General features: G+C 41.1%; 1 protein-coding gene across 6 annotated transcripts in view; it reads right to left on the bottom strand.

The window, feature by feature from the left end:
* cfap74 (cilia and flagella associated protein 74) overlaps positions 1-11,984 on the bottom strand; it is a 45,581-nt gene extending 33,597 nt beyond the window's left edge. For 3 of the 6 annotated variants that reach the window (XM_055931733.1, XM_055931734.1, XM_055931738.1), the window contains exons 1-14: positions 11,845-11,984; positions 11,517-11,624; positions 11,118-11,214; positions 10,640-10,789; positions 9,686-9,784; positions 9,244-9,369; positions 8,588-8,761; positions 7,898-8,008; positions 7,573-7,675; positions 6,905-7,062; positions 6,551-6,773; positions 6,116-6,265; positions 4,826-4,990; positions 4,585-4,703 (exon numbers count right to left, since the gene is read on the bottom strand). In XM_055931733.1, the coding sequence (XP_055787708.1) occupies positions 4,585-4,703; positions 4,826-4,990; positions 6,116-6,265; positions 6,551-6,773; positions 6,905-7,062; positions 7,573-7,675; positions 7,898-8,008; positions 8,588-8,761; positions 9,244-9,369; positions 9,686-9,784; positions 10,640-10,789; positions 11,118-11,214; positions 11,517-11,619 (1,778 nt within the window). In that variant the 5' untranslated portion in view covers positions 11,620-11,624; positions 11,845-11,984. Of the gene's footprint in view, positions 1-4,584; positions 4,704-4,825; positions 4,991-6,115; positions 6,266-6,550; positions 6,774-6,904; positions 7,063-7,572; positions 7,676-7,897; positions 8,009-8,587; positions 8,762-9,243; positions 9,370-9,685; positions 9,785-10,639; positions 10,790-11,117; positions 11,215-11,516; positions 11,625-11,844 lie in introns of those variants that run through there. The other 3 variants (XM_055931736.1, XM_055931737.1, XM_055931739.1) reach the window with 3 other exon arrangements.
* Positions 11,985-14,307: the final 2,323 nt, after the last annotated feature.

Raw genomic sequence — 14,307 nt, 5'->3', positions numbered from 1 at the left:
CGGGACCTTATATAGACAGGTGTGTGGCTTTCCAAATCATGTCCAATCAATTGAATTTACCAATCAAGTTGTAGAAACATCTCAAGGATGATCAATGGAAACAGGATGCACCTGATCTCAATTTCGAGTCTCATAGCAAAGGGTCTCAATACTTCAGTTTTTTATTTGGAATATATTTGCTAACATTTCTAAAAACCTGTTTTCACTTTATCTTTATGGGGCATTGTGTGTAAATTGATGAGGGAAAAAAACTATTTAATGAATTTTAGAATAAGGCTGTAATGTAACAAAATGTGGAACAAGTCAAGGGGTCTAAATACTTTCGGAATGCACTGTAAATGATCAGTTTACATGAAAACATTTTACGATCTGCACCAGCCATTCATACTGCAGACAGACATTTCAAAGCCATTGAGACAACACAGCATGATATTCTCCATACTCAGTGGAATTATATTGCAGATCCATTTACACAACGGTTGTGAAGATTTGGCCAGATCATGTTAAACATTATGGATGCATTTGAGGCAGATTGAAATGGCAACATAGTGTGTGTGTGTGTGTGTGTGTGTGCGCTAATTGCTAAGTTCCACATGCTAAGTTCCACGTGCTAAGTTCTGTGTAAAAAGCAAACAAGTAAGACAAGTTCAAAATGAATATAACAGCAACATTCTACAAAAAAAGCATCCAGAACTATTTCAATACTAAAGGATGTTGTGGCTGCAGGGAAAAGAAAAGGAATATAATTGAAAACAGGGGAGTCAAAAGTTGACATTAAGCTGTTATTCAGATATATGATCGGCACAACATAACAGGAGCAAAGGTTATCCATCAATTCTTAAAGCTACTGATGTAAGAAACAGTATTCAGAAATTCCTAGTCAATTAGGAAACATATGTCTGATATTGTATAGCGTACTAGCGCATACTGATGACCACGTTTAAAAAAATTATCTCGAGGCAAAAGCCAGTATCCCAAATATTCAATTGCAACATGTGTATCTGTTGACACATGCCAGACAGAGCCAAGAGATTGCCCTGGAGCACTCCAAATGTTCCAGCCTCCAAAAGATATAGAAGGCTACCCAATCGATACGGTGGAGCGAAAAGGCCGCAGGAGAATTTCTCAAAATTCAATAGATAAACAATGAGTTGGAAAAAACAACCATAAGCACAACAGTAAAGAAGACTGTACAGCACAAGCTGAGAATCAGTATCAAACTATTGTGTGATTATGGCTTAATGATTCCAATTATTATACTGCTCTCATGTCACAGACTTGAGCTGAAACCCATTTTGAGTCTGACACAACCAGGCTCAACCAATTTGACTAGACTAGTTTGAGTGACCTCTTTTTCCAATGACAAGGGAGGGTTTTTGATCTGGACAGTCCTCTGGCAGAGAGGCTAGGAGAGGAGGGCTGAAATGCTCCCTGGATCCCATTCCTCACCCCTCTCAAAATAGGACATACTGTAGATCAGGGTTCCCCAATAGGTGGCCCTATGGGGATTTCTGAGAAATATATTTGTATTATTATTATTTATGTTGTTGTTGGACATAAAAGACTGTAACATCACCAGGAAATCAACTCAAAATGATATTCATTTTTAAAATTTGTTCTGATTTTGAAGCCTGTCAATCACACCTATACATACCCTATGCTATGTATTTATTTACATACTTACATCAAAATTCGTTAAAATACTAGTGAGAGAAATCATATGTCATATCATGCTATTTCAAATAGATAGAAATCAGATTGACTTTCAGTAGTTCCAAAGACAGTCGACAGTAGCCTGCTGTGCCCTGGAAATTAATGAAAGAGGCCAAAATGGGCACGCTCACAGGCAGGATCACAGAACACAACCAACATATGTTGTCTCAATAAGAGGAGTCACACTTTAACAAAGTATGTACTATCTACTGTATCTACCTATACCAGGGTTCTCCAATAGGAGGCCCGCGGGCCAAATTCGGCCGGGAGTGATTTTAGTTTTTGGGGATATAGATTTTTTTTTTAATGTTAGACATAAAAGACTGTAAAATCACTAGGAAATCAGCTCAAAGTGATAATTTAGGAAATCTGCTCCCAAGTATTCTTGTACATTTATTTATTTTTTATTTTTATTTATCCGTTATTTTACCAGGTAAGTTGACTGAGAACACGTTCTCATTTGCAGCAACGACCTGGGGAATAGTTACAGGGGAGAGGAGGGGGATGAATGAGCCAGTTGTAAACTGGGGATTATTAGGTGACCGTGATGGTTGAGGGCCAAATTGGGAATTTAGCCAGGACACCAGGGTTAACACCCCTACTCTTACAATAAGTGCCATGGGATCTTTAATGACCTCAGAGAGTCAGGACACCCGTTTAACGTCCCATCCGAAAGACGGCACCCTACACAGAGCAGTGTCCCCAATCACTGCCCTGGGGCATTGGGATCTTTGTTTAGACCAGAGGAAAGAGTGCCTCCTACTGGCCCTCCAACACCACTTCCAGCAGCATCTGGTCTCCCATCCAGGGCCTGACCAGGACCAACCCTGCTTAGCTTCAGAAGCAAGCCAGCAGTGGTATGCAGGGTGGTATGCTGCTGGCTAAATAGAGAGGGATATGTGATCGTATCCCAATGTAATCAAGGTTTGAAATGATTCCATTTTTTGTCAAATACTATATCTGGTCGGGATTATTGCAGTCAATTTGCAGTGTGCAAATTATTTATAACTATGTTCCGCCCCCGACCATCCACTCAAGGAAAAATCGATCCCACGGCTGAATGTAATTGGGGACCCCTGACCTACAATATCTGACAGTCTGCTTTCTAAATGCCATATGAATGCATGGAGGGAGGCAGTCTTTCTAGGTTCAAAATAAATGTTTTCAAAGAAAAAAAGAGAACAGTTCACTAGGGATTGAGTGTTGAGTGAGACCATGTTGAAGACATGTGGTGAACAGTACAGTAAATCAGGCCATATTTACAGTTAGACTAAAAATATCTGGCAGGAGCCCATAGGTGCAGTATGACTGCCTGGCATATACATTATCAAACCCTCCTGGGTGACACTGATCCTATAACAAATCAATTAGCACTAGGTAGTTCATCAACATTGTTAACACCAAAACATGCCTGATGGCTACATATGGTGCTGTGTCAAAACATGAGTCCTGTCACATTAACCAGAATAGAGGAGCCATATGACAGATTCTGAGTCAGGTGTCCATTTTGGAACCATCTCAGGCTCTGGCTCAGTCTTAGGCAGTAGCATTAAAAGCACTGAAGGATGTAAGTAAGCCAAATTGCTTATTTAAAAAAAATTTAAGCTGTAAAAGTGCTGCATTTTAATGTGTATAACGCCTTAGTAACGTTTGGCAGTGCCTGGGCAGTCCACCTAGCAGAGTCCCAGCAGTAAGGCTAAGACATGGCAGAGAGAATCAGCCCTGGCACACACACAGCTACGCTGGGGGAGAAGAGAGATGGGGAGCCATTTTTAGAATTTCAGGGGGCGTCGAAAGAACGATGGACGAGCGGCGTGTAAAAATCAGAGCATGTTCTTGGTTAACGTTTGTCTACCGCTGAGCAAAGGTTGATTTCAGATACTTAAGCCCTGAACATAGTGGTCATTTAAGTCCTTTTAAATAACATTTTAAAAGAATAATCCTCCAAAACAAAATACTAAAATCCACATTACATAACAGTCCCCAATTTATTTTATCAATCACAACAACCATATTGCTTGCATTATAGTACATTATAGCAATCCTTCCCCATTTTCACCAGAAAATCTATTGGGTACAGATCTTTCGGGTACTTAAAACAACATTCCATTAAGGCATTCAAATCTACCTTTTCAAAAGTGATATTACAGCGTACTATAGACCCAATGAAGGATCCTCCTCCTCTGGGTCACAGTACTGGTGGATGATAGGCTGTGGCACTGGCACCTCAGAGTAATGGGTGAGCTGAGCTGAACGACTCACTGAGAAGTAGGGTGTGTGTGTGTGTGTGTGTGTGTGTGTGTGTGTGTGTGTGTGGAGTCGATGTGTGCAGACAGGCCCTGCCAAGGCTCCAACCAACCCAACCACGAGACACTCTGACTGGGCTCTGTTTGTGCAAGCAGCAGCCTGGGAGGACGAGGACTTAGTTCACTCACCGAGGCAGAAAGAGCAGAGGCTCACGTAACTGCATAAAGTCAGAGTTATCTCACTATCTCTCTGGAAAGGGAAAGAGTGAGTGGTGTGGGACCCACATGTAACACTCATCCCTCCTTTGTTTTGTGGGTGGGAGGGATGGATGGAGGCTCGGGACAAAGAAACGCATTACCAAAACTGAGCTAGTGTGTAGGCTTTGCGAGGGGGTGGATGCTCGAGGGAGAAGTTGTGCGGACCCAACCAAACATCTAGGATCAGATTACCCAACCTTAAATTGTTCATTTGACCATTTGAAGGATTGTAAAACAATTTGACCCTAGACCCATACATGAACTATTCCCTGTTTTTCTGAGCCTACGAGAAATGAGTAACAGGTTTTGATCGCTTAGCAAGACAGTTGTTTTCCACTTCTGTTCCAATTCAACCTACAACGCTCACCTTATAGAAATGAAATCCATCAGTTCCATGGTGACACCAAGTAACTTGCAATAATTGGTTGTGTAGCTGACATTAGTCAGGGTGACCTTCTTCTTGTACATCTGTCCCACATCAAAATCCTGCAACAGTATTTGGATTTGTGAAATTCCTGCATGTCATTTTGTCTGAAATGACTGCACAGTATGAAATAACTGCATGTTCTGCAATACAATAAATAGTTACATAATGCAGAACAATGTACCTTGAAGAGGATGATTTCTGGTTTGCTGATGAAAGGTGAGCCTTTAAATTCCTTCCCTTGTATAACTCTTTTACCAGCCACTGGAGGTTTCCCTACCGGCAGCAAAGACATATCCTGTCTCTCTGCTCGCGACTGTAATGATTTAGCATCTTCATTTGGAGTGCTCTGGAAAATCAGGGGGAAATGAACACCAATTCAGGTCATATTTCAAAGTTGAAAAATATCTATATATTGATATACTACAGCTTGAATTTTAAACAAACAGATATAACATTTTGGCATATTTTTCTTTCAAAGCCATATTGGCACAAGAGGGCATGGCCAATGCAACCAACACCATGCCATGGAACAAATGAAATAAACAATATGTTAACAATTATTTAGAGGCAGCATCTCTAAATTCACAAGTACACTACAGTAGACAAACTGTACAAACAAAACAGTGTATGGTTGTATTTAGTAGTTGCATAATATGTAGCGTACTGTAGAGAATGGCCTGTAGTTATTGTCTACCAGTGGAGACCATTCTGAATTCTCATAGACAGGCCATTCATGTCCCGCTCAGTTAATCATGGCAGGCAAGGCAGCATCCAAACACAAACAAGACAAGACATCAGCCTTTGAGGGAGAGCGCTAATGTGATATGCATTTAGGAAAATTGCAGTGATTTCAGTCTCACCCTCAAGAGTTAAGGAGCTGAGTAATTTTGGCCTATGGTCCTTTTCTCATTACAACTCAGCTCCCAACCCAAACCAATGTGTCGTGATGTTATGAGTACATCATTTGCAGAAGTGCACGTGAAAAGTAAAAACCTTTCCGCATGACTTCTCGCACACAGGACTATCCGGCCTGAATGACTGTCATGTTCCGTTGGAGGCTTCCAAGGCACCAGCAAATGAGAAGTGATGTCTGTCGCCATGGATCTCAAGAGTGGGAGAGAGGCAGTAGAGGAAACCCACTGCTGCTGGCTAGGGAGTAGTAGAGCAGTTCTAAAGCCATCCTTTCTCCTGTTCTATAGAATGTGACCTAGTGGTACCAGTCCCAGTTTAACATTTATTTCTCACTTCCTATTTCATAGTTCTCACTAGTCATTTGTGTTTTCAGATTTACCACAAGCCAATAAGGCTTGATTGACCACACTATAGAACAAATTACTTATGTTTACTATACTTATGGATATACATTTATTTTGAGATGGAACACAAAAAGGAAATGGAGTTGAGCATCATGTCTAATCTCAATATGATTGTATTTGTGAGTTGATGATGATGTGTGTCATTAAAATGGTACCTGGTGAACTTGACGTGTCTGGTCCCAGAGGCCAGTGAACTCAGGCTGCGCCAGGTTGTCAGTGAGGCCCTGCTCCTCCTCCAGGTCCCTGCTCTCCTCCTGGTCAGACAGCTCTGATGAAGAGCTGCTGTCACTAAACACTGTGTCCTGCTGGGAAGGACGTGAGAGGATGTGTGGATGCTCATGGTCGAAAACAGACACATCAAGCTGTCACAACGTGCCTTCAGAGTGAGATGTGCAAAACTCTCTGCCCACATACATACGCACATGCACACGCATACACACAAAACGAGAGGGTATTAGGTACCCTAATAATGCTGTGAAAAATAGCCAACTATTTATGGAGTTTTCATGTCATGTGTACCAATTTGTTTTATTAGACTCTTGTTTCAGCAGTCTGAATTCTTCATCTTCGTCTGTGATATTTCCACTCACTCGTTTTCTTTTCTCTTCCTTTGTTTCTGCCGGCTGTGGATCAAGGCTCTGAAGGAGCTTCTCTGGAGATCTCTCCTGCCCTGCCAACCTCTCCACAAGGCTGACTTGGGTGGGAGGGAACAGCAGAGCATGGTGCCTCTTACGTCTCTCTAACAACTCCTCTTCCAGCAGTAACTTGGAGACAATTTCCACCCGTTTGGATTTCTGCTTCTCCTGAAATTCTCTGAAAAATGACCACAACAACAAGCCATTGTGAGCAAAATAGGATCATATTTCTCCTTGGCGTGTTATTGTGAGAAGAAAACACCCACTCATTGAGTGGGAGAGAGAAGTAGATTGATCAGAAGAACACACTCTTTCTTTCGATGGAATTCCTGGAGCTTTTTCTGTTGGTACATGTACTTGGTGCTGTTGATACCCTGTGTCTGTAGGGACTCTCTCAGCTGTCTCTCCTCCTCCTCTTGTCTCCGAGCCTGGGCTCTGGCCCTCGTCTGTTGGGCTCGCAGGCTCTCCTGGAAACAACACAAATGTAGAGTGAACAAGGTCAAGGAGGGATGACACTTTCCCTTTGTTCCTGAGGACAAAACACAAACTAGGCTTTCAGTAAGAATAATACTGATGCTTCTTTAAGCAGGGAATATACTGTGTGATTTGAAAACAATGATGCAATGATTGTAGTAATCAATTAGAAATGAGGGCTTCATCACACTGTGTTCACTCCACTAATACAGTAGCAATTGGTCAAGATTATTAAACTGCTAAATCGTACAAAGAGGTCCAAAATGTACTCCCAGCTTAATACAGTAAATCAGAACAAATGTCCGTCCATTGGAAGGCAGAAGTAATTGTGCCACCTGACAATGTGACGATGCCCATTGCCATTTTCCATTATGCTGGACCCTCAGAAACACAAGCTAGGAGCTGAGAACCAGCGCTCTTATCTTAACTCTACTCAATGCTTAAACAATAGCCTTGGGTCGTGGCATTCAATGTTCACCCTCAAAAAAGTGTCCACTGCTTACTTGGGTGCATGCAATGTTGGCCTTCAATGACAGGACTGCCTGCATCCTTTTCTGCCTCAGCACTCGACTCTGCTGCTCGTTCTCTGCCTCTTCCCGATGCATCCTGGACACAAAAGGGACGTAGCGATCACTCAAGAGCGAAGGAGGGTGCATACATTAATTTGATATGATGTTAATTATGAACTGCTATGAGATATCTGGTTATCAACTCTCTTATGATTTCATAGCTAAGTTCAATACATTCTATTTGCTCATTTTATATGTGTTACCTGTTGATAGGTTGAACACAGCTGTTACCTGTTGATAGGTTGAACACAGCGGTTACCTGTTTATAGTCTCTTTAAGATACAGCGCTGCTTTCTGGCGGCTAGCCTGGGCCAGCTCTGCGGTCCTCTGACAGTGAGTCTCCTCTTCCTTCTGTGTGGCCGCCTGCCTCCTGTTAACAGACAAACAACATCACGTTCAAACGGAAGGAATCTTTACTAATGACAAATCAATTATCTCAGTAACATTAAACTAGGCTACTGTGTAGCATTTTTTTGTATGTCTATACAGTTAGATTAACCTGGGTCATGACAATATTATGGAAAACGTTATCATAACTACCATGCATGGCACTCTGTATGTAGTCTTTCGTGACAGACATAACGATTCAAATGAAAACGTGATATCTTGTATTGGTATTTATTATGGATCCCCATTAGCAGCTACTCTTACTGGGGTCCAGCAAAAATGAAGGCAGTAATATACATTATAATTAAAAAAAATTATGCATTAAAATACATTTGACAACATATTCACAATACATTAACTGTGTGCCCTCTGGCCACTACTCTAGTACAACACACAATCCAGGTGTACGTGCGTGTATAGTGTGTATGTTATGGGTGTTTGTATGTGTGTGTACAACATTTCTGGGTGTCGAGATGTGACATTAGTATTGTCTAGTTTGTGTGCAATAAAGTTATGTTGCTCACAAAAAAATGAACAAATCAAAAGGAGTGAGCTGCTTTACGCTTTGAGGCACTGTGTCCGGAGCTGCAGGCTCTGGGTGGAGGTGTACTCCTTCTGCAGCCTGGCCTCCCCTCTCTGGGCCTGCAGCGCTTGGTAGGCCTGCTCCTCCTCCTGCACCTCCACACGGAGGAGGGAGAAACCACCCATTTCCACCTCCACCTGACACATTTCCAGTCTGCAGAGAAAGGGGAAGCGGTTGGATGGAGGGAGAAAGAGAGACAGAAAGGGGGAGTGGGGAGGGAGAGGAGGGGAGAAAGGGTGAATGGGCAGGGAGGGAGGGAGAGGAGAGCGAGAAAGAGGGGGTGGGGGCAGGGAAGGTCAAGGATGACAGTGGTACTAAAGCTAGTAGTCAATGTGCAGCACTATGACATTTCAGCTGGGAACTGAAGAACTCAAGTCTGCAAGGAAAATGGTTTGTTCTAATGGGAGCTTGTGGCATTTGAATCCAATTGCTCTTGAAAAAGCATCTTGGATGCAACAATAAACATCTGTTTTAAGAAAGAATTATAATTGCAAGTAGCAGAAGTATTGTAGCTATTTGCCCAACTGGAATAGCACTCAAAGGGTGAATATCTCTTTATGATAGATAAACTTGGCAGTCACTTGGAAGCCTTGTAATGGGGCCTAAATCATGCTGCTGCAGTAGTGCAGACTCACTCATGTTCTCTCAGAGTGGTGGCCACATGTGACTCCAGCTCCTCCTCTTGCTGTAACTCCTGACACAGGCGCTTGTGCTGGGCTCGGAGGCGAAACACGGCCGCACTGCATGAAAACAAATGGGTGCTAAGAGACATTGTATTTGTTACCTAAGTGTTGTAAAGAAGAAAATCATTATCATCTAATTGTTTTGTTTGGATCAAGTCAAAAACAATCCCATTAACATGGGGATAAAGAGGTCATCAGCTGGGGCCATAAATATCAAGCGTCTCAGAGTAGAAGTGCTGACTTAGGACCAGTTTTGCCTTTTAGATCACAATTAGTAAGATTACATGGACAGGGGGGATCTGATCCTAGATCATCACTCCTACTCTTAGTCACTTGATACAGTACATACGCCCCCTGACTTGGCTATATCTGGGTTTGCTTTGTTTGTGCCTACCTGTTGTCGTCCTCTTTCTGTTGCTCTATCTCCTCTTCCACTCGAGCTCTCTGCCTCTCCAGCTCAGAAATATGCAGACGGCAAACTTTGAGCTCCTCTCTGGAAACCAAGAAGTAAAGGCAAAACACTGCACTAAATCTACAACAACAAACTACAATGTGAAAAGCTCTCATTATGACAGTCACAAGAACATTCAGAGACTGTTAGCAAGGTAATATGTTGGATGAAGATGTCAAAATGAATTAATGGCCATTTTGTGACTGAAGGTGAATCCATAAAGAAAGGTGATATTTGTTGTGCTGACAAAGAAGTAATGAAGGTGTGCTGAAGCAGGTATAGCTGTGAGATTTCAACGCACCCAACAGCTTTGAATGGCCCAATGTTCTCTTTGCAATCTAATGAAGTACAACATAACAATCTGTGACTGTGCTAAAGAGCTGAAGCAAATAATGATGGATCATTATGCTTCAGGCCATCTGTATATTGGCTAAAAGCCAAGAGCTTAAGAGTGTTTTTATGCAGCTATTCCAATATGGCCCTGGCCACAAAAAAAGATTGCCCGACACAATCTACTGCAGTGTGGTGTTTTGTGTCAGCAGAGAATGACCACCATTTATGTTAGTGCTAAAGGTCTGCATCGCAGCTCATTGGGTGCTTAATGGCTTTCTGTAATACAAAACAACAACAAATGTGGACACATTATCAGAAATGCTTCCTCTTTGGCTGAAATTATTTTTCTTTTAATAGTCAAATCAATGAATTACAGAAACGATCCCTTGGTTTAGGGCAGGACTAAAAAGGGGACATTGAAATGTCTTTGGGCAGAACAAATCTTTGATTTGTGTTAAGGTGGCATACAAAGGTCTGATCCTTGCCAAACACAGGCCATGTCCCAAATTAAACTCAATTTCCTTTATAGTGCACTACAGAAGTATTTTGGATGCAAACACAGACCTGGCTTTCAGCACGTTGTGCTCCTTCTGTCGGTGGAAGCAGTCCAGCTGGTCCAGGTTCCTTCTCAGCTTGAACATCCGTGCTGTCTCAGCATAACTCTTCTTTCCGCTACATCCGCCATCCTCCCCAAGGTCGTCATCATTATCCGCACTTTGCAGATTAAAGAGACATTGGCTAAGGTTTGGTGAATGGTCAAGAATTGATCATTATTAATAACATGGAGTAATCTAACAATATAAAGCACACCACTATTAATGTAAAATAATTTCTTGATAATCCTTCATCTCATTCCCAGACACTTGCGCAATATTCTTGGAATGAGGTTAGATAATCCTAGACAAAATATTATTACAAGTAAAAAGTTAATTATAAGCCAAAATTGATATGTTGTATAAATAAAGTGGAAAATTTAAAGCCGAATTAAAACAGATTTTTCAATGATCAAATCATCTGTCCTCAAAGCAGCAGAGACACCCACCAGTTAGTAGCATCTAACTCTAAAGACAACTCTGTTGCATCCGTTGGTTGCCTTTGTGATGGGTCTTCTCTGAAGGTCTCCTCTCTTGTGCCTTCATCTGAATTTGTGGGAATACAACTTTATAATGGCTAACTAGCTAGGCTACCGTATGTTTGCATTTGCATGCATTTGTGATTAAGGCCCTACAAGACACATACAGAACAACAAATGTTAGACCCTGATGAAGACAGCTTGTCTGTCGAAACGTTGGATATTAGGTTATTCAATTATTGCATCTGAGCTCCTAGAGTGTGCGGCTCTCCTTCAATTTAAGTGTTCTACTGCGCTAGTCAGCACTTCGCCTAACAGGTGTGCGTTTCTTTCGCCTCCAAAACAAATGTTAGACCTCGAGTTAGCTACCTTCTGTTTCCTCATCTTTCCAAGTGTTGTCTGGAGGATATTCCGAATGAAAAGATGAGATGGAAGCTTCCTCTGAAGGACTATCCCTGGCAGGTACGTCCATAAGACCTAAATTGAACAACATTGGTCAACAGAAATAACTTGGAAATGACAAAGAGCTCACAGACCTATGAAACATGCTCAGGTAACGTTAGATAGGCGTTTGCAACAGCCAACCCCGATAGCTAGCATTGTACAAACTAACTTGCTAGCGAGCGAACCTGAGTTGAACAAGTAGTGTGCATGTGGCTACTTTAAAATGTTATCTTATCTTGATTGACTGTGTTACCTGGAGTTCTTTCTGCAACTTCGAAGTCGCTAAATGTGTAACTTGCAGGCTAGCTACTGTCTTCTCTTGTTTGAACCGTTAAGCCACTGAAACCAGCTGCTAAACCATGTGTGTTAGTAGTGTTTCCATGGACACCAGAGAGGGGCGGAAGCTTTAACTTGAGATGTGTGTGTGGGTCCTCCCCCCCCCCTTCTTTCCTTTTTTCAGGCGCATATGATGCAATATGAATTTGCTTTCATCAGAGGAAAGGTACAGTAGCTAGTGTGTTAGACTGTCCATATCCTCTATCTAGTATTCTCTCTCTCTCCCTCGTCTCCCCTCATCTTCCCTCAGGAGAGTGGGAGAGCAACGCTACAGTAGATCAGTGGGTGAGTGACAGAGACAACCAGAAGAAAGGCTTCTGAGTCATTAAACATAGACATTTTTATTTAAATCAGCAGATCCATTAGTTATAAATACAGGTAACTGCCAAAATAAAGGAAACACTTGAGTAAATGAAGAATACAAAGTTGGGGAAGTGTACCTATTAAGCCGACCAATCTAAGTTTAGATATTTCCAATGTATATACAGCCCTAATTTTCATAAGAAAAGTGGAGCTAAAATTAAAGATTGATATCTCATGTGAAGTTTTATGACTTTACTTACACCATTTTTTAATGTGAGATAAAAATATTTGATAAAATATGTGAAAAGTCTGGACTGGGCTTAATGGGTACCGAATGTTCCCTTTAAGCCCATGGGTGTTCCAAATAAGCCCACCTCTTAAATAATCAACTTTAATTCATTTCCATATGTAAAACTTACAAACTGACATTTCTTATGTAAACTTAAATGATAATAATCTCCCCTAAAGTTATTACAATAAATGTATCATTACTATTCATCATGTAAGTAGCATTCATAACAGGGGGTGTCCAATCGTATCCACTGAGATCAATTTGGACCCAGGCTTTTGTTCTTGCCAACCAGTACACACCTGATTCAACTAATCAACTAACAATAAACTTCAATCAATACTTGATTAGTTGAATCAGGTGTGTTACTGCTTGGTTAGAACACAAACCTGCACCCGGATCAGCCTTCGGTGGATAAGATGCCATACATAAACAACTTTTAATTAATTATCTGAAATCTGGTTCACATTTGCTGTACTCCTATTCTTGTTAATTAGTTAAATGTGTCTTCCTAAAGCCTGTCTGAAGACTGTTTCAAATCTCCCTCTCTACTGTATTACAAAGGTACATGTGGTGAAAAAAAATGGAAACACCTGGATGAATGCGGGACAACAATATGACAATTTCCCGGCCCTAACTGCAGGAGAATTGTCCAATAGTCATCTTCTTGTCCCTCATTTGTTTAATACTTGTAGGTCTTTTATTCCTTCAACCCTGATCTTATTCTCCTCTCTCTGCATCAATGACTACATGTCCACTCCAAACGTCTTGGAGAGAGTACAAAGGCTTTTAATTGTTCCTAATTGTATTTCATCTTGGTAAAGGCAGCATGGATAGATGCATAATATGCATAGCTGTAGTTTTTGAGTATTTTAATCAACTTATATCTGAAGAAAAAAAACATTTATGCTCAGATTTATTGAATATTATGGATATCAACAAACAATCCCCATGTGTTTCAATGCAAATTGGGCTTATTAGGAGCATACTGGGCTTAATTGGAACATAAATTATTTATGGTAAAAAAGGCAGAATAGCAAAGTTTATTTGGAAACCAATGGTCTGGGGTATAAATATACACAATATATTACAATATTATACAAAGTTAGTATTGATAATATTGAACAATATTTATTCCATTTGCTACTGTACCCTTTAAAGGTAGACTCAGCTAAATGACTTTGCAACGAGCAGCACCGCAGATATTGAGATGAGCGAGTATCTACGCATGTGCATGGGTTTGCTTCACACTGTTCACAGCATGGTAGCCAGAGTACCAAAACAGCAGAGAAGTTGAGCCTCGCACTTCAATGATCTTAGTTGTTGTGGGAATTAACCCACTATGCTGTTTATTTTCTGCATCTACGTCATATGGCTGAGTCTACCTTTAAATGAGTATCCTAATTCCAAGTTACCTGCCCTCTACGGAGAGGTGCATTACTAGGATTTTGAATGTTCTTTGTGTATCTTTGTTAAAAAAAAGGAATAATGAAATTCATGTTATTGAAACAGATGATGTTTATGTTACCATTGTAATAATACAACTGCATAATTTAAGTAGGCTGTACTTGGGACTTGTATTGAAATACGTAGGCGAACATACAAGTATAATAGCTAGGTGTCACGTTCCGGACCTATTGTTCCTTTTTCTGTTATTTATTTAGTTGGTCAGGGCGTGAGTTGGGGTGGGTTGTCTTTGTGTGTTTTGTCTAGTCTAGGGGTGTTGTATGTGTATGGGGTAGAGAAGAGTGAGGTTGTCTAGTTATGTCTATGGCTGCCTAGATTGGG

The sequence above is a fragment of the Salvelinus fontinalis genome, chromosome 8, assembly GCF_029448725.1.
Source record: "Salvelinus fontinalis isolate EN_2023a chromosome 8, ASM2944872v1, whole genome shotgun sequence".
In the NCBI taxonomy this organism is placed as follows: Eukaryota; Metazoa; Chordata; class Actinopteri; order Salmoniformes; family Salmonidae; genus Salvelinus; species Salvelinus fontinalis.
The sequence above is the reverse complement of the archived record's forward strand: the minus strand, read 5'-3'. Positions and strand labels throughout refer to the sequence as shown.